The sequence below is a fragment of the Lacerta agilis genome, chromosome 2 (assembly GCF_009819535.1).
Source record: "Lacerta agilis isolate rLacAgi1 chromosome 2, rLacAgi1.pri, whole genome shotgun sequence".
Lineage (NCBI taxonomy): Eukaryota > Metazoa > Chordata > Lepidosauria > Squamata > Lacertidae > Lacerta > Lacerta agilis.
In genome coordinates, this window is record NC_046313.1 from 41906091 (window position 1) to 41931760 (window position 25670).

The 25670-nt window shown below is 39.6% G+C and overlaps 1 protein-coding gene across 5 annotated transcripts in view; it reads left to right on the forward strand.

Annotated features, from left to right (window-relative positions):
• GABRA1 (gamma-aminobutyric acid type A receptor subunit alpha1) overlaps positions 1-9271 on the forward strand; it is a 34873-nt gene extending 25602 nt beyond the window's left edge. For all 5 annotated transcript variants that reach the window (XM_033139818.1, XM_033139819.1, XM_033139820.1 and 2 more), the window contains exons 8-10: positions 3205-3357; positions 6652-6854; positions 8608-9271. In XM_033139818.1, the coding sequence (XP_032995709.1) occupies positions 3205-3357; positions 6652-6854; positions 8608-8925 (674 nt within the window). In that variant the 3' untranslated portion in view covers positions 8926-9271. The remainder of the gene's footprint in view (positions 1-3204; positions 3358-6651; positions 6855-8607) is intronic.
• The last annotated feature ends 16399 nt before the right edge of the window (positions 9272-25670 follow it).

Below are 25670 nucleotides of genomic sequence, written 5' to 3' on the forward strand. Positions count from 1 at the left end.
CAATTTGCAAAGATATCAAAACAAAATTAGCATAATGGCTTAAAAGACATTAATCACTATTATTTATGATTAGCGCCAAGTTCTGCACAGACAAGTAAAAACAAAACAAATCAGGATAGGAACTTCCATCAAGGAATAAACAATATCAAAGGAAATTATCAAGTGAAGAAGAAGGAAAGCTAAGTCTACAACACTGCACATTGGAGATTGGACCCTTTTGGAAAGGTTGGAGAGGCCCTCACCTGAAATGTTGCCACATCACTGCTAAATAGATACTTACAATGGAGGAAGGAGAAAAAGCTAAGCTTGCAAACTGTTCTCTCCCTCCCGGATAACTAGATACATAAACATATGCATAACCCCGGAGGGATATCGGGGGGGGGGGGATTATGCAGTGAAAGAGTGCATAAGATCTCAGGTTCAGTTATTGTGATACTTTAAATCTGAGGTATGAAGGACGAAGGTCTAGGAGACCTCTGCTTGATAAACCTGAGTCTGTGTTGGAAATAGTGAACTAGAGACTATATCTATCTGTCATCTATCTAGATCCATCTATCTATCTATATCTATATCATCTATCTATCTATCTATCTATCTATCTATCTATCTATCTATCATCTACCCAGTGCTTTTTTCTAAAAAAATATTTAGGGGTACTCTCATTTTCCTACTCATATTGAAATACTGCCCCTCAATGAGACCAAACTTAGATTCATAAAATGTCTAGGGGTATGCATACCCCTGCGTAACCTCCAGAAAAAAGCACTGTATCCATCTATCTACATATGCAGACACAGTAGGTGATTCATTAAAAAAAAACAAAAAACAATTCCAAACCAGACTCAGAGAAATTGAAGGGTGAACTGAAACCACTAAAATATGTGTTGGGGAGGGTAACGAAAGGATTAATGAAGGCCCACCTTTTAAATCATGTGATTTACCCTGGCACTTACATAACAAAAGAAAGGTCAAAGGCAGATATTTTGCCTTTTCAAAATTTGTGTAGGAGAGAGAACACATTTACCTTTTGTGCCACCTCACCTAGAGGCCACTGCAGTGTCTTCAGCAGTGAATAAATTCAATGCATTAATTATCTTGCTCACCTTGTTGTCAATCAGTTTCACTGAAATACCTCCGGGATTCTTGATGATTTTTTATATAAAATGACCTGACCCACACCTCTCTGGTTAATCTGCAACACAGAATTTTAGCCATCCGCCATGTTTTGCAACATTCCAAATATTCTCAGTAGTTTAAACATATCAAAATATTCATTTACATATAAAATTAAATAAATACATATTCTGAAATGATAATTCACAGCTAATTGCATTTAATTAAAAGACATATTTTGAGACGGATTTCAAAATGGCAGATTAACATGGAATCACGGGGAATGGAATGATTGGTAACATGCAAAAGTAACATGATCTGAAACAGACAGATTCATGCTTCCTGAGGTGCCCCCCTCACCATGTAGATAATAGATATAGATCTATCTAATTCCCCGCCCCCTTAAAGTTGTCTTTTTCTAATACACTAAACAATCCTGGATTCACAAGCCTTTCACTGAAGCAAAGCCTTCCAGTGCTCCCTGGATCATTTTCAATTTTGGCAACATTTTGAGGAAGTATTTGTGCAAACCCAACTTAACCATTAAAAATGAAGCTGAACAACTATTTTTTATAAATAGGTGAGAATCTCTAAAAATCAGTGCATTCCAGCAGCTGCCCCATTAATTCTGCATCCTTGCAAATTACTTTATACTTTGCTAGACTAAGTTAAGTTAGAGTGCTGCTGTGCAACTTCAGATCTTGGTAATATTAAACACCTTAACTGTTTTTGCTTCTGGCATATATTTTGGAGTAAGATGTGTAGGAATTGCCTAGAAAACAACATTTGCACATCTGTTTCACATCTGTATGAGCATTGCAACACACCATGCACTGGTCCCCATTAAACTGGTTGAATGTGCCTTTTGATGCTTCACCAAAGACTACTAGGTTTGCCCCTAAGTATTGGCTTATATTTACTTATAGAGAGTGGGACACATATACACCATCCTCCAATTCATATTGGGACATGATTGGGGGGGGGGCTGCTCAAAAAGATCTAGAACTATTTTATGCATCATTCCTAGTTTGAGGAGATGATTTCCTTTGATTTCAGACCTTCTCGTTTCTTTTCTCTGCTGACATTTGTTTTGTTTCAGTTCTCTCTGTGCCGAATATAATACCACATTATTAGACACCCTAAGGAATTTGATCTTTTCAAGATATTAAATTTTCAACTAACTGTCACAAATGATGAGATTAAAAAGGAGGTGCTTGCTTAATTTCTGGAAAACACCGTTTCACAAGGGCCATTAAATAGTTATCAGACACCACCACGATTTTCATTGAACAATTTGCCCTTTTAAAAAAAGGAAAGCTAAGCCAGGAAACTAATTTATAAAACCCAGATATAGGAAGGGTCTGAAGGACATTTGGGCAAATCACCACTCCTAAAACAAAGTCAGCCCAGTCAAACCCTTAAATGTCTATCTATGCAAGGCTTGCACAACTTGAGATGACCAAGGTGAACCCAATCTATAGTGACCATCCCAGATACATGATGACCTCCCCTTATTTTTGCAGTCCTAGAAATGCAACAAAAACAAGAAGCTGCATTTTTGCTGCTGTTGGGACAACACTGCCAACCAGGGCAGATGAGCTGTATTCAGCTTGGTGATCCAAAGGTAGCAGAAACCTGATCTATGCAATCCAAGCCACGATATCCCATAAGCAAAGAGCAGATACTCTGCAGAAGATGTCCAGATAGCAAGATGCTTCTGCTGAGTTTATCTGTATTAGGAGAAGGAGAAAAACAAGAAATAGGGGGTCACTGACAAAATCTATCCAAATGGAATTTTAAGATGATGGAAAGTGCAGCTTTAAATCGCATTGGCATGATGTATCTTACTGATAAAGCCTCTTAGATGATTTGGGGGGGAGGGGGAGGGGAAGAACACTTCCAGTTCCAAAAGTCTGAGCTTGGAATTCTTAACCTTTCCTGAATTTATTGACTAGCTGTTGCAAAAAACAATAAACAACACACAATAAGTATACTAGTTTCTGCATGATTTCTGTTCGGTGAATTTGAAGCATGTTGTCCCATAGGAATTTCATTGATGTTTCATTCTTGGGTTTCCCCTTTCCCATTCAGGAGAGTATGTTGTGATGATGACCCATTTCCATTTGAAGAGAAAGATTGGTTACTTTGTCATTCAAACATACTTGCCGTGCATTATGACAGTGATTCTATCCCAGGTATCCTTTTGGCTCAACAGAGAATCCGTTCCAGCAAGAACTGTGTTTGGTAAGTGTCTTGTACACTGGTGACTGGTGCTCAGTTTGACTGGCAAGGGCAAAAGTCAGGGAGGCCAAACGTAAGTGAAGTCAGAGACAGTGACGGACAGAGCTATCTCCTGATTGGTTGTTAGTAAAAGTCATGCCGGTTGGGGGCTGGCTGAGGTTGGTGGGGCAGCTCTTCAATTCCCCTAATGGACCAGCCTGCTCTGGTCTTGTATTAAGCAGAATAATTGAGAAAAGTTTTCCCCAACCAGTGTTTTAGCACCTCTTATCTCCAGGCTTCTGTGGCAACCTCATGGTGTTAGCTAATAGCAAGACAAGGACCACAGAAACCAATAAAATGCCAGTCTGTGAAGCCTATGGCTGTACTGTGCAATGCACAAAGTATTGCATGGACAAAGAGTGGGCCCCATGCTCTCCAGGCATCGGCAGCTCATCCACTGATGGGATGCCTGCTGAGTGTAGGTAGGCCTTCCACAATCCGGCATGATCAGGGTCCTAAGCACTTGAACATTTCTGTATGTTCAACAGGCTTCCCTGTTGAACAGGCAAGCTCTGTATGGCTGGACAGTGTGGGAGTGGTGTCAACAGGGGATGCTGCAGCAGGAGCAGGACCAACATGCACAGCATTGCTCTTTGGGTTTGGTCCATTACTGGTGATGGGGATTCAATGCAGTAGCCACTGTCAGTAGCTTCAGACACAAAGCCCGCCTTTCCCAACTTGATGCTCTCCAGATGAGAACTGTTTGCAATTGTATGCTGTATGTGGGAACTGCAGTGCAAAACACCAAGTTAAGGAAGGCTGCACAAAGCAATTCAGTTCATTCTGGGACGTTATATATTGCATCTGACTAGGTTTTCCCTTCTAAAGCTTTACCTTTAGCTATCGTGGAAAAGGAAGACCTCCTAATATTTCATATGAATGTAAACACACAGAAAAAGATGGCGAATTTTGATTCATTATTCTGTGGGTGGCCAGGATGCTTAAATTCCATTTACTTCTTTGTGATTTAGGCTCCAATCCTATGCACATTTATGTGAGAGTAAATACAACTTAACGGGCCTGAGCAGACATTCATAGGATTGTACTGGAAAGGACTATGGCCTTAAAGTCAGTTTTTCTGCACAAATTGTTATGCAGTTGGAGACATTTCAGAATAGGGATGACTGATAATTGAAAGGTCATATTATTTCCCCCCTCTGACAATAAATAATGCATCTGAATATGGATAGTGCAAGATATTTCTGATTGCTCTGTGTTTTGGCTAACACTTGACACAGTGGAAATATACTGCAGCAGAGATTTAATACATGAAATGTCTGCAGTTGTCAAGGTAACTGGTGAATATGTGATTTAACGCAACGGTAAGCAATGCAACATAGATACAGACCTCTCACTTTCAGTAAAAGCTCAGCAGCTAGTTAAAATAAAATTGCTCAGCGGCGGGTGAGCAACATCTCTACTCAAAATGCAAAGTATATGATCACAGTGGCATTTCCCCTGTTATTTAATCAACATTAGCAATATTTTTCTTATTTCATCAGCATTAGTCTTTAAGCTTGTGGAGAACAGCTTGCAAATGTTGCTGCAGCGTGTGAGATAGGGCTCAGAAACAAGAAGACAAATGGAAAGGACTATTCATTTCATCTGAAAACCATTAAGCTGGCTCGTCCAGTTGAGGCATAGCCATAAGTGTAATTTGCCTCAAATGCCAAGAGGGATGTGATTCCAATCAGGATTGCCTCAAGATGTTTTGGTGCCTCAGGCAGAAAATCCAAATGGCATCCCCTAGTGGCAAACCATCACAATCATCCAAATAACTGACATTTTGCCAGTTCAATAGTACAGCAAGAGTCCTATTCAGGAATTATAGTAATCCAGGCGACAGGGAAAGGAGAGTGGGGACAAGTACGCTTCTCCACGTGATGTAAAACCCTGATTTTACAGATGTCAGCATTGCACAGTAAGCCCGCATGAGTATAGGAGGCTCACTGCTGCGAGGCACAAAATTTGTGGAAGCTGATGGGGAGGGCAGGGGATGAGAGAGCAGCTGCGCTGGTATGCTCACCCCCACTCTCACTGGTCCTGTGTTCTGTTTTCAAATTGTTGTAACACCTAAATAGTGTTACCTTCTGTCCTCTCATGTGGACTTCCTCACCCTGTCCAGTGGTCAGGGACAATCTTCATATGATTTGATTCTCAGCTGTAGATTTCTCCAGCTGCAACCCAATGATCTCCTATCATCAGTCTTTATGGAAGATAGACAGCATGGGAACTGCCATAAATCAGGTGACTGCATTGCATTGCAGGTGATTGGACTAGATGACCCTTTGGGTCACTTCCAACTCTACAATTCTATGATTCTATGTTACTGCAATATCTAATGCTGCAGTCCTGGGTTCATTTGCCTGGAAGTAAGCACCATTGCCCACAGTGGAAATTCCTTTGATGTAAACATGCACAAGGTGGTGCGGTGTATATAAAAGTAGCTACCCTGCACATGCTCAATACTATCCATTTCATTTATGAATCTTTCCCCATAAAACATCACAAAGCAATTAACAACAAAAACAGGCATAAAACAACTTCAGATACAATAAAAATATAGAATACTTGAATGAAAATAATGCCTGTCACTCGGTGTGTTCTATCTATAGCTTAGGATGTGAGGTATCTGAAACTACTTCCACGTGTCAAAGAGAGCTTGGATTTGGGATTTGCCAACAGCAATGCCTCCTACACACACACACACACACACACACACACACACAAACACAAACATAAACATAGAAGCCCTTGGGCACTCTAAAGTAGCTCTTTGGATCCTGACTGATCTGTTCCTACATCAACATCTGGTCCAGACGTCTCCTTTGGCGGACTCAAGTTTTTTGATCCAGGAGAAGGGATCCCCCAGGCAGAGTGGGAGAAACAACTTTTGCCAATCCCTCCTCCCTCGGTGGCTCCCAGTGCCACTTCTCACATGGGCCCAAAGGGTCCTCCAAATATCTGGGACAGTGTGAGAGGTAGAACTGAGTACTACAGGGGTAGAGGACAAAAGCCACACTCCCCTGCTGCGCTTGCTGGAGCACACCCCAAGTGGAACTCTGGTCAGGGGGTGCTCCTGCTGATTCAACCCAATGCTTGCATTACAAAAAGGATTGCTAAACAAACTTGAAGACGTCTGTAACTAATTACAATGACATATATACTCAAAGCGATATCGCAGTTGTGCGGTAGATGGGAGTAGGCAGTAGCGTGGCAGTTGGATGAGTTCTGAAATGTTCTTGCTTTGCTTTACAGGAGTGACAACTGTGCTGACAATGACCACCCTGAGCATCAGTGCACGGAATTCTCTCCCCAAAGTGGCATACGCCACTGCTATGGATTGGTTCATAGCCGTGTGTTATGCGTTTGTTTTCTCGGCACTGATTGAATTTGCAACAGTGAACTACTTTACCAAGAGAGGCTATGCATGGGATGGCAAGAGTGTTGTTCCTGAAAAGGTAATAATATACATTGTCATATGACCCACTGTACACATTGCATGGGAAACATGATCCTACAGAACCAAAGTGCTTGAACTTGACAATCTGTCCCAAACATTCTCATTCAAATGTAAGCCCCTCAGAGTTCAATTTGCGCCCCCTTGTATTAGGACTGTTACAAGGAATCAAGTATCATTAATTCCCCCCAAAGATGTTGCAACTCAGATGCTAGCAGTTCCCTTTCAAAATTAAGCATTAAGCCCATTAAGATATTTTTTTTTTTAAAAAAGTTCATATCTGCATTGAAATATGGAATTTACAGCAGCTCCTTTTCAGATTGCAGCTAAGAGCAAATCACACATACACATATGAATTGCTGAGCAATTGCATATATGTGTGCAACAGCTAACATCAATTCAGCACCTCAAAGACAGCTTGCATATCACCCTTGTTGCCATGTCAAAATAAGACTTTTCAGTTGAGAAAATGTGGACATTCAGCAGTGAGCCACCAAGCGATGATTCATCAAATCACAAGACATCAAGTGATGTATATGGACCTGCCATCCAGACCCTTGCGTCTGAAAACAATAGCATTGGGGGAAATTGTGATGTTGGCAGAAGACTGCACATTGCTGGAGACTTTCTTGGAGATGATGCCCAAAGGTTCTTGGTTTTGGTTTTAAATAAGTGGGGAAGGGGTTGGATAGAGACTGGACGGCGTTCACCTCTGTCAGTTTCACTGCTCTGCCTCTTTTCTCCTACACGTGACATTTCTCAGGTCTGTTCAGGCCTTTACAGGGTTCCAGTTCAATTAAATGAATAGAACTAATGACAAACTAATGGATTTTTTCATTTGGAGCTCGTTCATTTGGATTTCCATTCATTTAATGGAAATGAATGAAGAAAATGGAGCTCTCTCATCTAGAGTTCCATTCTTTTCTAAAATGAATGTGTGTAGTTATACCACACGTCTCTGTGCTCAGGCGCACTTGGCAAGCATAGGAGTGACACTTTCTCCATTTCCATGCATGGCTGCCAACCAGTTACTAGCCCTCCCATATGCAGTGCTATAATGTAATGCACTGGGCTAGTAAAGAACTGTTATGAGCTTTTACAGGCACGGATAGTGAAATTCAATGTTTTTACTACAAAATCTTCTGCTGCAGCTCAGAAGCTGCTGTGCGAAACAACATGTATAGAATGGGAGTTAGGTGAACAATATAATCTAGGTAGAATTTCAAATGTGGGGGGGGACACATGCATAATAGGAATTGTGCAATCATAGGAATGTCTATTCAAAATAAAATTCCACTAAATTCAATTGATTTTCTCTCAGGTAAGTGTGTAAACTGTGGTAGCCCCTTCTTCTACATCCTACTCTATCAAGGACAGCCTTTTAATTTTTACGGGGAAGGATGCACCCATGTTTACAAGACACCCTTCTGTTAAAACAAACTTATCTATATAAAACAACCTACATATATACATTCCAATCAACACATGTGTATTTAAAGTTCCCCATGACCTTTAAACAAATATCAGAAAATTTCGCCCTTCCTAAATGTGCACATCTGCTTTTGTGCATAAATGGCCAGGAAATGCAATCTCATGGTTTGTTTGTTTTTTACAATATGGAAATATCCAAGTGGAAAACAAAAGGAATGTTTTGTATATTCCTAAAACATACATATGTCCCGGAGCCGTCCAAGTATTTGAATGGATGGTTGAATGGATGTCTTGGATTAAAGTCTATGTTTTCTCATTCCTAGCCAAAGAAAGTAAAGGATCCTCTGATTATGAAAAACAACTCTTTCACAGCACCAGCGACAGCAACTAGCTTCACCGCTAATATCGCAAGGGACCCTGGACTAGCTACCATTGCTAAAAGCGCAACAATAGAGCCAAAAGATGTCAAAGCTGACGCAAAACCTCCAGAACCCAAGAAAACTTTTAACAGCGTCAGCAAAATTGACCGACTATCAAGAATAGCATTTCCATTGCTTTTTGGGATTTTTAATTTAGTGTATTGGGCTACCTATTTAAATAGAGAGCCCCAGCTTAAAGACCAAAACCCTCCTCCTCACTAACCCCATTAACCATATATATAGTTTGTTCAGTCTCTTTTGCACTGGGGATTGTCTTATTAATATTATTATTTTTGGTTTTAAACACACAGCAATTCCCATTTGCTTCATTGCCTCTGTCTTAAAAAGAAATTGAGATTTCCTTATTTTATGAAGTAAAAGTATATTATATATATATATAAATATATAATAGAAAAGATATTAATTCTGTACTCTAGGGCTGTAACAATGTGATGTAGACACCTGATTCTGAACCGTGAATCTGAACAAGAGAGGGAAATGTAAGAAATCCAAATCACTTGTAGATAGCCTATTGCTGAATGTTCCCATAACAGATGCTGTACATGTCCGAAGAGAAATATTTTTATGCAAAATGATAGAAGGTAAAGCAGTCTTTATATATGTTCATGTTGCACATATGGTATGGTATTTTCCATTTTTGGAGTGCTACTTATTTTCAGTTCTTTTATAGAATATATACATCTTTCCAGAATTCCAGAAAATACAATATTTTTCCTAGATTTATTTTTCTTTCTTTCTTTGCCTAAATTCCCAACCACCAGTTTTAACAGTATATAATGTTATTTACATAAAAGGAAGCCTACTTACTAATGGTACAGGTTATCACAGAATAGCACATTTGATTAACGATGATGAAGGCTTTAATATGCTCTCTCGCTGCCGTCTTATTTTAAGCATCAGATTGTCACTTGACTTGATAATATTGAATTTATTGCACATTAAGTGCAGAGCTCTAATTACTTCTAACGCGTTAGAGAAATCGACTCTTGGATTATTTACAGGGTGAATTTTTTGTTTTGGTTAGGTTTTTGTTTGTTACAGGAAGGGGGAAAAAAAACCAAGAACACGGTTTTGCAAGCTCTAGAAAAGTTGAATGTATTATTTTATAAAAACCGTACATTAAAAGCTTTAGATTGAACTATAAGGATAGGAGAAAGACAAAATATATTATTTCGATAATATTTGTAAATATACAGCATGAGATTGTACATTTTTTTACTTTTTTATGTTCTTAATATATTGTGTACGGTTCACCTCTCTAAGCTCTTAATATGTTATATTTTAAAAAGAAACATATTTAGAGCCTGCAGTTAAAAACAAAAAGAGTCAGTGGCATTTCAAAGAAAATGAAAAGACTAAACGTAAGAAAGACAAAGAGGAGAGCTTTGAATTAATTCCATTTGTAAAGTGGCTATCTGTACAGTACTTGCAGGTTGAAGCTGTCATCCAGTGTATATTATTAGGCTAAGACTGGTATGCTCAGGTAACGCGTGAATACAAAAAATATGGAATTATATTTGGTAGGAAAATGGTAAAATATTTAAGACAAAAATCATCTGTATATTATTGCTATATTTGCTGATACATAACTGTTAATTATAAGTGATGTAATATATGTAGCATTAAATACAGAAAAACACACACAAAAGAATGTACAGGAAAATACATTTTATTGAGTAAACTTATTACATTTCATTTTTACTGTAGCAATATATTTGTAGGAACAATATGTAAGGGCTTTAAATACAAGATGTCCATTTTGCAAGTTATTAGTATTCCCTTCAAAAAATAATTCTAGCCAGTTTCATTTCTGATGAGAATTTATTTTAAGAGGGGAGAGTCAAATTTCAGAGACGGATATTTTCAAAATGTTGGAGACACTGATGGGATTTTGGAAGCATTAAAGCAGTGGTTCAGAATCCATAACACATGGTAGTGAATGCATTTTAAAAAAAAACAATGCTACATGGACCTTCAATCAAAATAGCTAATAAGATAGTCAGTTTGATATCTATACATGTTACAGGCAATGTTTTATATACTCTTTCTCAATAAATCAAGAGGTTGCTGCTCACTTAGTATCTACAAAATGAAATAGTTAACTTTTTCTTTAGAAAAGGAGACTTTTTTTAAAACAAAAACTAATGCTTCATTGTCTACCATTTAGTCCTGTCTAAACTTGATGAGCGAATTTGATTGGAGCTTGCTAAAGGAGGATGTGTAATCTTCTGGTATTATGTGTAGATATATGTATAGAAAAAAATAAAATAAAATACGACTCTTTAACTTCGGTATTTGTTTATCTTGTTATTTTTGGCGTTTAAAATAGTGTGTTCATTCAGGGCATTTTACCTTCCTAATTATCCATTTTGCTACTTTTGGGTCTGCATTTTGCACATTAGATGTGAATATTACTTAACTAGTCTGCTTTTTTGCTATGCAATGACTGCATAATATCATCTCTTAGGTTGTTAGTCTATGTTGAATAGTATATTGTATAAACCTGATTGCACAGTTTATCAAGGACAAGGTATTCTCTCTATGTAGCTTTTTTTTACAGTGCTTTGCTAAACCATGTAATAATAGTAAGTCTTCCTTGAAAATAATGATACACTCTTATAGAGGACAGTTTCTGTTTACTCCTGGGATAATTTAAAAAACAAACAAACAAACACAAAAGATGACATTGAATGTTTATTGCACCTCAGTGCAGTGATGTGGCAATAAAACCTAAATCTATAATAGAGGTTGTTTATGGCAGACGCATGTAATGCTTTACAGAGTTTAGCAAAAGCTCGTTTATTTTATGTCATACTGTAATTCTAATTATACTAATAAAGTTAAAAAAAATACTATGAATAACACAAGTGAATGCTTTTTACTTGGCTTATTTCATGTTTAAACATGGCTTCGTCTTAAGACTGATTTGATAAATGTTAAGGCAGACAGAAATTTCTTTTGCCATGTTATAGAAAATGAGTGATTTCGAAGGAATGGCAGAAGACAGCATATTTGGAAAGGCAGTGATTTTTTTCTGGGCGGGACACAGGGGGACACATACCCCTAAACATTTTGTGAATCTTTGCACTTTTGTCCATTTACTGTATCCCCCCCCCCCACCGATAAAATTGTGATTTTCTTGAATCAAATTGAGAATACCCCTAAATGTTTTGGTTTGTTGTTTTTTTTTAAGAAAAAGAGCACTGTGGAAAGGGATATGAAAAACAGTTGCTGCTGCCTAGTTTGAGCTACAGTTTTATTCATTTCCTCTTTCTCCCTAATCCTTACTAACCCTTTTCTGGCCATTAACTGCATAGTAAAACCAACAAGATAAAAAATCCTCAGTGAAAATATGAAGCGTCGCATGAGCTGATAAAAGTTTTCCCATAGATGTTTAATCCCAGGCATTCAAAGACAGTCCAAAAACAAAACAAGGAAATAAATGCGCACAAAAGAAGAAAATATATTGTAGAAGACAGTATGTTTTGGTGTGTGTGTTTTGCTTATTGGAGGACATTCTCAAATGATCCCCAAAAAATGAAAAAGAAAAGATCTAAATAAAAGCCCACATAAATGAGGAGGGATTATGGAAGTTCTGGTAATGAGTTTATTAGTTGTTGACACCTTCTGCCCCTCTGCAACAGGGAGACCCACGGCTGCAGAGAATACAACTGTATATTTCTTGAATATACTCTTTGTTCATGGTTGAAAACTTGTAAATGAATTAAGGGAAGAAGTGATACTTAACCTATCTAGGCTAAAGGTCTTTGCCTCCTATAGCATAAAAGAACTAAGCAAATGAAGTCAGTAAGTAAGGAAATCGGGAGGCCTTGTTCAAATAAGATTATCTGTTATATGAACGAAAGATCCTCAATCTGCATTTTAAAAGAATGATATTTCCAAAGTCCATCATAGAAAGGAGTCCCTTAGAGAAGCTGGTAAGACAAATAAAAACAAAGAAACAAAAAACCAACAGCTGCATAACCGTATGGTAGCAGGTACCTCTTCTTAGGGGGATGTGGGTGGTGCTGTGGATTAAACCACTAAGCCTAGGGCTTGCTGATCACAAGGTCGGTGGTTTGAATCCCCGCGACGGGATGAGCTCCTGCTGTTCGGTCTCAACTAGCCCACCTAGCAGTTCGAAAGCACGTCAAAGTGCAAGTAGATAAATAGGTACCGCTCCAGCGGGAAGGTAAACGCTGTTTCCGTGCGCTGCTCTGGTTCACCAGAAGTGGCTTTGTCATGCTGGCCACATGACCTGGAAGCTGTACGCCAGGTCCCTCGGCCAGTAAAGCGAGATGAGCGGGTCCCTTTACCTTTACCTTTACCTTTACCTCTTCTTAGTCTTTCTTTAGTGCCAGGTCTGCAGTTACCGCTGCTCTCTCTAAGGTTACCAGATTTTTTTTTCAATTAATCCGGGGACATTTTTCAACTTCAATTGATTTTGTATGGGGAGTGATTTCTAAATCCAGGGACTGTCCCTGGAAAACAGGGACGTCTGGTAACCTTACTCTAAGCAAAGATGGAGAAACTTGGGGCACCCCAGATATTGTTTGATTCCAATCCCCATAAATTCCAGCTAACGGGGCAGGAGTGATAGGAACTGGAGGCCAGCAAGAATGGGAGGGCCAGAGCGTCTCCATCCTGCCTTAAAACCACTTTCATGCTGACATGCTCTTGTGCTTCCCACCAACTTCCACTGATAGCATGATCAAAAATGTTGAGTTAAAGTATACCATTGTGTCTAGAAAGGGGTTTTCATCTGTTTTAGGGACCTAGAGTCCCAATGAACTAGACCTTGCTTCAGCTTGGTTTCTGCATTCTAAGATAAATGCATGAGAGTTACTGGGGAAAGTTCCATTTTCCTTCCTCTTTGGAAAACACCAAACTACTGTAACAAAAGGGAATAACTTAAGACTTCTGTAGATTTTTATTTTATTTTTTGCAGGTTTGCTCGGAAAAGATGCACGCACCCACTCCTGTTGTACACAAACATTGCATGGATTAGAAAAAAGTGTTTCGAGCAACCAAGCTGGTGCACAGGAATTATGCAAATGCACATAGGGAGCTACTTTATAAGTCAGACCACTGGTCCATCTAGCTCAGTACTCTTTCTGGCATATCTCAGCAGGATTTCAGGCAAGGGTCTCTGTCTGCCATACCAGGAGATGTGAGGACTGTAACTGCAACCCTCTGCATGCAAAACAGGTGCTTTACCACTGAGGTACAGAAGTGTATAATCAGTCTGTCAAGCTGCTGCTGTGACACTACATCTGATTGCAATAAATGTCAGATAAAACAGGAGAGGCAATATCTTCTAAATGACACAATTCCAGAGGCCTGTGTTCTTTCGTTGCCTTTTTGTCTCACTGCAGGCCCATCTCAGCAGACCAAGTGACTTCCTTGATGCTTAGGAACCCATTAGATCCAGCTGCTGTGAAGTTTTCTAAACTGTTTTGAGGGTATTTTGTACTCACAGCATCCCTGTCTGTTGTGCACATTGCAAGAAACAGCTATTCATTTTTTAATGAAGTCTTCTGTAAAATAGGCAAAGGGCACTGCCTATTGAATGTGCTATAAAACCAAAGATGAGCTCTGAGCTCTGCTTTTCAGAGGTAAAGGGGATTTTTATCTACACTCTATAAACAGAAAAGAATGGGTTTGATGGGGGTTTTTTTTGCCTGCTGTTCAAGGATCTGATGTGCCAAGGACCAAGAACAGCACAACAGAGGCTGCTTTATCTGATATGTACTTGGTACAAAATTTAGATTTAAAGCTTAATCATTGACATGGCTTTGATGCAAATGTTGATTTGTCATCTAATGTGACAGAAATTGAGTATTAGCAGCACAAGGCAGCCAAATCTGGGTGTGACTTGAAAGCATTGGAAGGGGACACAATTACAATTCCCTGCAAGTCTCTTTGATTTCAGTAGGATGTAGGGCACAATCTATCTCACATTATTTCTGTCAATTTCATTTTTACATTTTCTAACAAAAATATTTGAAAGAGAAATGAAGAACAATTGCCTTTTACGTCCCCATTCATGTGGTTGATATGTACTGTGTGCTTCTCCCACTCATTTTACTTTGTGTTACTGCCATTATAAGAGAAGAGCGAGACAATGGGATATGGGGATTTTAAAGACTCAAGGAAAACAACCCAAACTACAATTATGCACCCAGTTGAAAAGAATGAAGCAAATGAGCCAGAGTGAATCGGGCTGACCAAATCTCATCCAAGTAACAATGTCCCTGGGTTATTGAACCCAGATGTTGACTGGCAGAAAGCAGGACATGCACTTTGTGGATGGAGAGCCTTGCACAGTAGACTGAACAAAATAAGCAAAATTAAGAATGAATGGGCATAGTTGGTGCATCTGATTTTTCTTCAGGCAAGCAGGTTCAGAAAGAACGCAGCCCTGGTTTTAGATAGTTAAAATTGTTTCACCCAAAGGGCAGGCAAAAAATGGAAGCATTGTGGATTACAGTGGTACCTCGGGTTACATATGCTTCAGGTTACAGACGCTTCAGGTTACAGACTCCGCTAACCCAGAAATAACGCTTCAGGTTAAGAACTTTGCTTCAGGATAAGAACAGAAATCATGCTCTGGCGGCGCAGCGGTAGCGGGAGGCTCCATTAGCTAAAGTGGTGCTTCAGGTTAAGAACAGTTTCAGGTTAAGAACAGACCTCCGGAACGAATTAAGTACTTAACCAGAGGTACCACTGTATTTGTTTTTCTTTTTTGAGCTGAAATTAATTATTCATTTATTTATTTTAGTTTTCATTTCAAAGTCCCGACTGAACAAGGCTTCTTCGTGAGCTAAGTCTGTGAGATAACACTATTTGTCTCTCAAAATGACATACTACATGGGGTTCCGTGCTTTTCTCCTCCATTTTATTAGCCCACATATGTATTCTTCTTCCTCCTCCTCTTCTTTTTGCATCACAAAATCAGCTATGATCTTGTTGACACTAAGAAGTATGCAGCAGATTTGGACAAAACTCAAACCCTAGAGTGGGGCAGTTTGGAAGGATTCTGGCCTTGCCTGAGGTAAAGTGGAATCTGCCCAAGGTGCCCTGAATCAATGTGGGGACGGGCGGACTGAAATGAGATGTGATTTGTCATTCTTTATCCATTCTGCTGGGCTGTTATGCCTGCAAATTTCATCTACTTCTGTCAGAAGAGAAAAGAAGTACAGCATTTATTTATTTATAGTCCAATAGTGAAGGGCGTGGGAGGCAGAAAGAAACAAAGCTTTGTTTTTCTGAATGGGAATTAGCCTTCAACCTTGAGCTGAACTGAGAAGCCTCGGAAACACTTCAGATAGGCTGTTTCCCAAAGCACCAAACTGGGATTTGAACCAAACCTTGCAGTTAGTGCATGGTTGTAGTTGATACCTTATATAGTAGGAAAATAGAAATGAGCTAGGAATAAACTGCAGAAATGCAAATTAGAAATGGACTATTGAAAAAAACAAAACAAAAAAGCTGTCTATAAATCAAGAAATGAGTACTATTTAGGGGAAATAAGTTCTGGTAATTCTTCTGCTTCACTAGTGACAACCTATTTATAACTTAGTGTTCTTAATGGCAAAAATAGTAAGACAACAGGCTGTTTTACTACAAACTCTTAATGGGAATTGCACAACAAATGGGTCTCAGGAGGCTGTGAGCAGCGATAAAGGTAAATATTGGCTCTAAAGAATGTCAGACATGCTATTATCCCTAGGTATCCCAAACCCACAAAGGATTCTATTAACTATTACTTTGTTTTATTATCACCATTGTTCTATTAGGCAATAAAGTTTGCTTGACAGATAAGGTGAATTTATGATCTTTGAAATGCAGGCTCGACACAAATAGGAAATGATAATTCATTTAATTTCAGAACATAATTAGAGCTGGACAACAAAGAGGATTTCTAGGGCAGAGAAATAATTAGAGCTGGACAACGACAAGAACTTCCAGTACAGAGTAATAGAGTGCACTCAATATAAAAATCAAAGCAAAACAAAGCAAATTTATCCTACAATGTTCCTCCTTTCGAAAACAATACAATCACATTTCAAAACTGTAATACTATTACAGTTTTGAAATGTGATTGTATTGTTTTCTCTGGAAAGAGAAGTGGCTGAATTGCAACTAATCACCAAACTTAGAACCATGGAGAAACCTGGTCTGAACAAAGACATTGGATTCTTAACTCATTATACTTAACACAGCTATCTTTAGCCATCTCACCCCTTGCCTTTCCCTGCAAGACTAATTGCAGCCTTTAAGAGTCGTCAACAGGTTTTCCACACCTATCAGCTGATCACCCATTCCCACCACCCTCTGAGTAAAACCCCTCCCCACTCCCTCACTATATTTAAGGATCTGGTGACTTCTGTTTCAGTGTATCTGAAGAAGTGTGCATGCACACGAAAGCTCATACCAAGAACAAACTCAGCTGGTCTCTAAGGTGCTACTGGAAAGAATTTTCTATTTTGTTTCGACTATGGCAGACCAGCACGGCTACCCACCTGTAACTGTAATACTATTAGTTTTTTATTATTAAATAGGAATGCAAATATTATGTTGGGAATGCACTGCACCATGATCTACGCAGAAATCCTAGAAACTATACTGGATGAATTTCTAAGAAACCAAGGGTTATGTAATGCCATTACTTGCATACACTATCTTGTAATTACAGAAGGGAAATAAATTACAGGAACAAATACTCAGTTACCTGAGTTTGAAGCCCAAATATACTGATAATAAAGTGCTATTAATATGGCTTTCATTGTGTTTTAGGAAAAAGCTTCAAGATGTACAGTGACAGACAACATAGGAGATAGCATTCTCAACAGGGGCACCAAAATTGAAGAATCCCTTCCTTAAGGGAATCCATTTCACTCCATTGTTACTGAACTATTATCATTGTTGCTCTTTCAATTCTGTTCCTTATTGGTTTTTGTGATGCTAATTTTTATTATATTTTTCATGTATTGTCATTTTTCATGTTTTGTTAGCTTTTTTTTTTTTTTTAAAAAAAAGAGAGTAGCACTTCCAGGGGCTTGCAAAGGTCACAGGTTAACTCATGTTGGATGGAAGCAAGATATAATTGCTGCACAAGCAAGTCCTCTGAATGCAGGTAGGTATGTGAGTTAATGAAGAAATGCTTGAGGTTACAGTTGCCACTTTGGGACTTAGCCAGCTCAGGTTATGGAGGTGATGATCTTCAATGTCATGGAGCAATTAAATATATATATTTTAGGCAGACCAGCAGAGGCCCAGGACTTCAGTCACATTTCATTAAAACAATGTCATCTCTTGAGAGCCTCCAAATAAAGAATGTAGCAATTGACTCAAGTATGCTGAATGTGAGATCCAGATTAGGAATGGATGGAAGGTACTATTTCTGTTCTGCAGAGTTTGAGCAAAGAATAGAATGGAATCATTCTACTCTACTGAGATATGGGAAATGAATTTGAAGTCCAAAAGGCAAAATGGTCAAGAGGAAAATTGCTAAATCAACAAGTGGCACTAGACTCTTCCAAAACATCTATATCTGTGAGTGAATCTCTTGGTATCTAGAAAGAAACTTAAACAATACTAACAGAAGCAAGTAAACATATTTTCTCAGCCATGGGCATAATAGTTTCCAGATAAAATTATGGATTTTGAGGCTGGATAGTCATGGAAATCACAATAAGGAAGGTCAAAATTTCATTTGAACTGATGCCGAGTCTTTAACTATATCATCAGAAAGGCAATTTTGTTCATATTTTCAATCCATGCCCATAACAGGGAATACATATGCCATTGAGCACAACATTTGGGAGCAGGACCTGATTTAACATAATGCAGAACCTTGAAAAGTACCATCATTTTCACATTTTTCGAAGAGCATCTTCCTCTAGTTTAGCATGAATTTTCAGTTGTGGCATCATACGCATAGCATCTAAAAACAAACAAAGGCAAACTCTGAGAAAAACAGCTCCAGCCTGATATTTCTCCTATTTCAATCAGCCAGGAGGTTATGAGTGCTATGAGATAAAGGCCCCATCTGCACTACACATTTAAAGCTGCATCATATCACTTTAAACAGTCATGGGCTGCATTCAGACAGCAGCTTATGTTGTTTTCCTGATATTTTCCTAACTTAATTTCCATGTTATAATTGAGCTTTCATGTGATGTAAACATAGTGGAAGATAGAACAGGTTTAGCATTCACTTGCTACTAGAACAAAAGAATACATTTCCAAATAAAGGAGAAATGAGCACTAAGCCTGTAAACTCTGCAATGAAAAGTGCAGTGTGTGTGTGTGTGTGTGTGTGTGTGTGTGTGTGTCTAAGTTTACTCACCTGGCTTGGGACTACTGTACCTGCTGTAGTCCCAAAGCATTCTCACAGTGAAGATTATGGGCCGGTGGGTGCATTTTCTGCTTACTGGTGCTGTTTATTTGAGTGGTGAGAGTGGTTTGTCTTTCTCTCTCCAATGACAGACCTAGGCTTCCAAGTGGAGAGAGGTGAAACTGAGTCCTGGAAGGAACCCAGTTACAGCAGAAGGAAGGAAAACATACTGCTATAACCTGTTTGTCCAATGATGTCTTTCTCCCCACCTCCTGCACCCCCAGGCTCCCAAGTGAAGCTGAGCAGCATGAGCCCTGGCTTGCTGTGACTCAAGTGACAGTCGCAGAGGAGTGGAATGGTACTGCCCTAATCAACCTCCTCTCTTCCCAAGCCGTCACTGAATGCCATGCATCTGGATCTATCTCACTGACACCGTTGCCAAACACTATTATAGTCAGAGTCAGGAGACAGGCAGGGAGCAAAGCTGAAATGACAGATTGCTTTGCGCCATAAGGGACTCAGGAACTGAAAACTGCAATGGGTTTGAGCAAAGAGTGGCTGGCCTAAGGCAGCCTGTGTCAGGATTAGGAAGCCATCGTCCTGGGACAGCTGTGCCCCAGAGCTTTGACTTGTAAAGACTGTGTGGACCTAAATGCCAACAAATATTTGGCCACAGCTGATCTACGAAAAGGAAACAACGAGAAACACAAAAACGAATAGACAAATCTCTTCTGTCCCTTTACCCTCGGCCAGCTGTTTTCCCCTGCTCTCTGTGGCTGTTGCTTTCACAAATTATTAATCACCAAGAAAACAAAACAGTTTTAGCTGCCCGACAAATCCTCTCTCAGAAGACTTAACATGCTTCTGCAATTTATTCATCAATATTATTGCAACTGGAAACCCAGCCAGATGGGTGTTGTTGTTGTTGTTGTTGTTGTTGTTGTTGTTGTTGCTGCTGCTGCTGCTGCTGGGGCCATGCTGCCACCTTGTTCAGCTCTGCCCCCTGGCTCCTCAGGACATCAAGTTGGGCCCCCACAATCTTTTTCAAAAGTTGGCACCTCTAGAAAGGATCAACTATGCTTGGCTGTTACAGATGATAAAATATTCAATGACCACACAGCCAACAAGAGAAGATGCTGTTTTGAATGTGTTTTTGACAAGCAAAACTATTACCAGGATCCCACCATTAAGGTCTATAGGGATGTATTCTTGACCCCATACCATACAGGGTACCACAACTCCAGGCCTCAAGGGTGCTCCCTAACCAGGCCATGGCTTTTGGCAGCTGGTCTCTGGAGATTCCAACACTTTTATTTATTTCATAAAATTTATATACCATTTGCTTTTAAACAAAAAACAAAAGCAAAAAACAACAACCCATCAAAGTGGTTTACAAAGAGACTAAAATTATCAGTAAAAAAAAACCCCAACTGTTTAAAGCATTAAAACCTGCCATAAACTAAAAACAGATTAAAACAAATATCAACATCCTACATATCTGGGGTTGCTTCAGTTCTTACAAACCATTTTTTTACAAATGCAGAACAGGTATTATATAGCAAATGTACCTATGGGTGTTCACCAGTAGGCCTACCCCTTCAATTCCCATGCTTTCCTGTCAAATCTGAGCAATTAACCTCATTAGAGACATGGGCCCACTAAACTCTCAACACCGCCTGGCATCCAGCACAGAGGAGGCAAAAAAGAAAACCTTCTTGACAAGGACAATAGATGGAGAAGCAGAAAATCCCTACTCTGCCTCAAAGCCACTGGAAGTCTCTTATACTGCTTCTTCTCCTTTGGCAATCACTCATAGTCGAGTAAGATTGTCTTCCATAAACACGGTTTGCAAAAGTGTGTCTGTAAGTGACTGTGGAGGCCAATTCTGGATCCACACATCCTTCCACAGTGGGGACATAGGTTTTCGGGCAGGGGTTGATCACAGTGAGGGTTTGCCAAGGGTGCCTTCCTCTTAGCACACTTCTCCCTTTCATCCTGCATTGGAGCGTCTTCAAAGACCATGACACCTTTGGTAAAGGCTGTTCTCCAATTGGAATGCTCGCAGGCCAGTGTTTCCCAGTTGTCGGTGTTCATGCTACATTTTTAAAGATCCGCCTTGAGTTTTTTTAAGTGCCTTGAACCTCTTTTGTTGACCACCAACATTACACTTAGCATTTTTATGTTTGGAATAGAGTAGTTAGTTTGGAATAGAGTAGTTAGTTGGGAATAGAGTAGTTAAATCTTATACTGCAACTAAGGGCAGGATGGGCAGGTGTTGAAGATCGAAAGAGACTGGGATGACCCTGCTTTGTGTTTATATAGACCTGTTCCCCCTTTTGGCATTGGTGTGCAAGTGCACACCAACCCAGCAGCCATCCTCCTCCTGGTCAGCTGCAGAAGACGCTCACTGGCTGCAGTATTGCAGGGGCTAGCGGAGTGGGATGCTTTGCTACTCTTTGTGTATTAGTGGCTTGGTAGCAAACCAGCCAGCAAATTTCTCAGAAAAGGTCAGTACAGACCTGTTTTAAACTAACTTCAAACTTCAAGACAGAATTTGGAAGATTGGTTTTATGTCCAGCTCCCACAAGTATGATCAATTTACCAAAGACAACAGATAATTCCGGCCTCTATATTTTCATATCAACACACACAAGATGAGAAACCTTATACAAGTGTTTGGCCTGTCCCCTGCTTCTGTGACAGCTGTAGTAAAGAGATTTGTGGTTTTGGGCTACAGAGCCATTTTACATGTAGCATGTAAGACTGTGTCTTGAAGCTGGAGTCAGAGTGACCAAGAGCTGGATAATTATGTGAATACCACTGCTTTATGGGTCTTTAGGGCCTCAGGAGCAACCTGTGGGGTTTTCCCCATCCTTATATTTTTGTTTGATTTCCCTTATTCTAGTGATATCACACTTTCTCAAAGCTCTTCTCATTCATTAACTCAGTAATCTTTACAATAATCATATCTGGCGGGCAACTTGCTGTACCCGAAACGAGATATAGAGATTGCAGCTGAATGGGACACAGCAGTGGGTAGTACCATCCACCTTCGACCTGCCATAAAAAGCAAGTCTAGAGCGAGAGACTGGGGTGATGCCTGCTGTTTTCCCATGAACTCTTCTCTTTGTGAGAGTATCGTGGGTGAACTGAGAGTTTTTTTGGACCCTGGGTGAAAACCCAGAGGCTGAGAGGGAGGGTGTGTCCGAAGGAAAATGGATTGATATTGAATTATATATATTACTAACTTTCTAACATGCTTATATGTACCGGTACCTGTATATTTTTGTAATATTTTGTTTAAGTTGTCTGTTGTTGCTTCAGCTTTTTGTACACCGCTCAGAGATATTTTCAATATATTAAGCAGTATAGAAATTATTATTATTATTATTATTATTATTATTATTATTATTATTATTATTTTAAAAAAACCTATTATAATGATCCACTTTGGCTGCTCACTGAAAGGCTCACCTAAAATTACCTTCTAAATCCCTGTCTGAGGTGAGAGATGAACTGAGGACCTCACATTATATAACTCAGCATCTTAGCTGCTCCAACACTCCAACTCTCCAACAGCATTTGTAAACTGATATAGCCTTTTGGGCAGTAGGAATTCTTATTTCATTTATCCTTGCAACATCTCTTTGAAATAGGTTTCTGTTTGTTCCCATTTTACAGGTGGTTAAACTGGAATTGGTTCCTAAGCATTTTCGACAGGTTTTAGCCTTGCAACAAAATGCTCCGCAGTTTGTTGCCATAATACTAGCACGCTGAGCTGTAAGGATTACTATCAGAGGCAGGGGTGGCGATGGTGGAGAGAGAATAACTGGGTGTACATATTTCACTCCAAGCTATCTGCCATCATTCAGAAAGAAAACAGAAATGGGTACCAGAACAATGGAGAGACTGATTTGGAATATAGATTACCAGGGAGGAAAAGTACTTCTTCCTTCTTCTTCTTTGCCATTGCACTGTGCATGCATATAAGTCATGTCCTTAAAAGATAGAGCTGAAACACAGGTACTAAAGGAAGAAAGCAGCAGCCTAATGAGACAGGAGCAATCTTTGATGAAGGGCTAGATAAAGGATTTCCACCCCCCCTTTAATTTCACCCTCAATTACCTGTCCAACATTTTAGTCATACTGCCGATAAACCTCTCCTCAATATTTAGATTGTGTGTGGGGTTTTTCTTTTTTCTTTTAACCAGAAGACATATTAGGGAGCCAGACAGAAAAGACACTCTTGCTTCTCAGTGCTATAGTTTTCACTAAATCAAACTAAACAACAGCAGCAACAACACCTCAGCAAGATCAGGCCTGGAACAAGCAATCAGTAAAGTAATTTACACAATTAATATTACACAGTGAATGCTTTTTAACCACAAGGGAGTAATTTAGGATAGTATTTTTTATTATAAATCTTAATTAAAAGGTGTATTATTCCTTCTTGGATACTTGAGGATTTTCTCTCGCTGCTTTTACTGCTTGGGAAAATGCCGGATGGGCATTAATAGGTACTTTGCTTCTGGAGGAGGGACTGGGAAAAAATCTAGGGATATTTGCAGAGGGCTTGTAAAATGTGCTTACATTGATACAAGCTATGGAGTGCTCCATGTTTCCTGTTACCAGTGGAGCAAACTGGGTTTGTCAGTGGAGCAATCAAGGTTGTCTAGCCCAGGCAGGCAAATTTCTGTCAGTCTCAGCCCTCTCCATTTTTAATATGGGGCCAATATTGGTCTACCTTAAGGGGTTGTAAGTCTGAGGTGGGGAAACTCAGGCTCAGGGGCCAAATGTAGTTCTCCAAGCCTCTCTATTGCACCCTCAGGGCTTTCCTGAGGCTACACCCCTAGCCACCCTTATTTCATATCCTCCTTGCCTGGAACTGTGTGCTTCAGCTCTAATAATGAGTGCCTTCCTTGAGTGCATTGCCTGGTTGGAGGATAGAGAGGGCTGTTCGAGTGTATGTAGAAACTAGTCTTCCGTAATGCTATAATGTACATTAATTTAGCCACCTACCGGTACTTTTGCAGCACCAGCACTACCAGGAGCTTTGGTGAGGCAGCTGCTTCACTGGCAGATTTGCAATCTGTTTGGTAGCACTGTTTTTTGGGTGTGTGGGTGGGTACCAGCTACCAAGTGGGGATCAGCTACCAGGCTTCCTCAAACTCGGCCCTCCAGATATTTTTTGACCTACAACCCCCATGATCCCTAGCTAGCAGGACCAGTGGTGAAGGATGATGGGAATTGTAGTCTCAAAACATCTGGAAGGCCAAGTTTGAGGATGCCTGAGCTAGGTACTTGTTTTGGCCCATGTCCTCCTTAGAGTGATGGTGATGCCACATAGCAAAACAAACAAACAAACTTTATTTATTTGCATAGCCTACAGGCCATTGCATCAAAAAGACACATATTACAGATACTGATAAAACCATATATAACCAATAAAATGAGCTGAATCGGGATTCGGCACAATTAAAACAAGAATAAATGAGATCTTAATTATGAGGGGGCGCTGTTATCATTCAGCCGGCAGCCCTCAATTTCATAGCCCTCTCAACAAAGGAAAATGAGGTCAGTTCAGAGTGGGGACAATGTTTTCTGCATTGGCTTGTTACCACTCCAAAACTGATCACCTTCATCAACTAAAGGTTGCATTGCAATTGCTAAAACATTTCGATAACAAGATGTCCATGAGAGTATGGTAGGGACTTCCCAGGATGTCTAATCAAAGGAGATAAAAATTAATACAAAGCTGACAAAGAGCTGCCAGGAAAATGCATAACCGATATGGAAATGTTCAACGTGTTCATACATTGTTGCCAGTTCCAGCCCTTACACAGAGAGCCATCATAACATGTGTTTTCAGTGATTTCCACACTGAGGTCTCCCATAAGGCATGGTGGAGGGAATAATCTGTGGTATGTACTGTTTTGGGGGCAGTAATATATACTGCTGCATTTGAAATTATACTTCCCAAATGATTTCCAGAGAGCCTTTAATCATTCTTTCTCTCCCCCCCCCCCAATCTTGCAATGCTGTAAAATCAATCTCTCCCTGTACAGACCCTTTTCATGTTTTAAAATGTGCTTTATGTTCAACCTGAATCCCCCTGATAATGAAAATGCTCAAGTGCTTGCTATAAATAGATTGAAGTGATCCGTGCTCACTTGTTGCTTTGCTCTAGCAGATAAACTTTTCATGATGGCGGGATTATCAGAAGGGGTCTGCAAAGCCCTGCTGAACTGCTATTGTTCCAGCCTTAGCCGGTGAACGCTAAACCACAGTCATAACACTTAACTGATAATAAATTGAGGCTGTATCCAGAGGGAATTTTTCCTCTTATTTCTATTTCTGAAAGCTATTTATCTTTCTTGATATTGACGTTCTCCCTTTGCCAAAGAAACCAATGAATAATCCAGTAATTTGTTCACTTGCCTCCCCCCAATTATGACTTTAAGATCTAGCTCATTCAAAATTATTTATCTTCTTAAATCTATGGCTTTGTTCACTGAGACAGTGCTTGAGCCAAGAGAATCCCTAGATGAGTAGCTCTGTTCAACAACCCTGCATTTTACTCACCCATGCATGGCTGTGCTATGCA